Source organism: Manacus vitellinus, unplaced genomic scaffold (assembly GCF_001715985.3).
Source record: "Manacus vitellinus isolate BGI_N305 unplaced genomic scaffold, ASM171598v3 scaffold_92_pilon, whole genome shotgun sequence".
NCBI lineage: Eukaryota > Metazoa > Chordata > Aves > Passeriformes > Pipridae > Manacus > Manacus vitellinus.
Genome location: NW_021940877.1, coordinates 575,317 through 576,482, shown reverse-complemented (window position 1 = coordinate 576,482; position 1,166 = coordinate 575,317). Strand labels below are relative to the sequence as shown.

At 57.5% G+C, this 1,166-nt stretch overlaps 1 protein-coding gene across 1 annotated transcript in view; it reads right to left on the bottom strand.

The window, feature by feature from the left end:
* SZRD1 (SUZ RNA binding domain containing 1) overlaps window positions 1–1,160 on the bottom strand; it is a 2,633-nt gene extending 1,473 nt beyond the window's left edge. Inside the window, exon 1 of the mRNA XM_029965240.1 lies at window positions 499–1,160. Coding sequence (XP_029821100.1) covers window positions 499–836 — 338 coding nt within the window. The 5' untranslated portion in view covers window positions 837–1,160. The remainder of the gene's footprint in view (window positions 1–498) is intronic.
* Between the last annotated feature and the right edge of the window lie 6 nt (window positions 1,161–1,166).

Below are 1,166 nucleotides of genomic sequence, written 5' to 3'. Positions count from 1 at the left end.
AGGAGGCTCAGGGGGGACCTTCTGGCTCTGCAACCCCCTGACAGGAGGGGGGAGCCGGGGGGGGGTCGGGCTCTGCTCCCAGGGAACAAGGGCCAGGAGGAGAGGGAACGGCCTCCAGCTGTGCCAGGGGAGGCTCAGGTTGGACAGCAGGAGGAATCTCTCCATGAAAAGGGTGGTCAGGCACTGACAGAGCTGCCCAGGGAGGTTTGGAGTCCCCACCCCTGGAGGTGTTCCAAAGGCGTGTGGATGTGGCACCTGGGGACATGTGGTGACCACAGTGCTGGGTTAATGGTCGGTCTTGATGATCTGGGACGGCTTTTCCAGCCTTAATAATTCCATGATTTATGGCCTTATCAGGCACTTCCCTCCACTCCCACCTAGTGGAGGCTTTGCTGACAGAGCACTGCTCCCTCCCTGCTCCTCACTCTGCTCTCCAAGGAGCTCATCCCTGAGCTCCACCAGGCAGGCATTCCCGAGGAGCGCCCGGGGCGCTCTCACCTGTCCAGGATGGGCTTCTCCTGCTCCTCCTCGGGGCTGGCGCTGCCCAGGATGCGTTTCCTGGCCTCGGCGTACTCCGCCTCCCTCTGTGCCAGGGATTTCACCGGGAAGGCCGGGCGGCTGGCCGAGTTGGGCGTGCTGAGGACGCCGTTGGTCGTGGGCCTCTTGAGGATGCGGATCTGGGGGGGAGGCCCCGAGGGAAGGCTGTCGTCCTGGATCACGATCGGCACTTTGGGAGGAGATTTGGACTTTCTACTGTTTGAAACAAAAACACCGGGTTGGGAGTTGGGGGTTTTTTTTCCTGCTCCCAGTGTGAATTCCTGGTGGGCAGATGCCATTCCTGTGATTAATGGCAGCCTGGAGTAATTAAAGAGCTCGTTATATTTGTAACCCTAAACTGGAGCAGCAGATTAGCTGGGAAAGGGATGGAAAATCAGGCCCTGCTGCATTGACATCATCAAACTCCCCCGAAGGGAAGGGAACAAACACTGGGTTAGCATTTGCAGTCAAAGATGTTGGTATAAGCACCTTGATTTCATTCCCTGCAAGGAGTGTCAGGGCTCCACTCACCAGGATACCCAGCCTTCACTCCAGCCCTGCCATTTCACTCCTCACAACCCCTCTCACCATCAGATTATTTTTATAGTCCCTTTTCTGCACAGAATTCC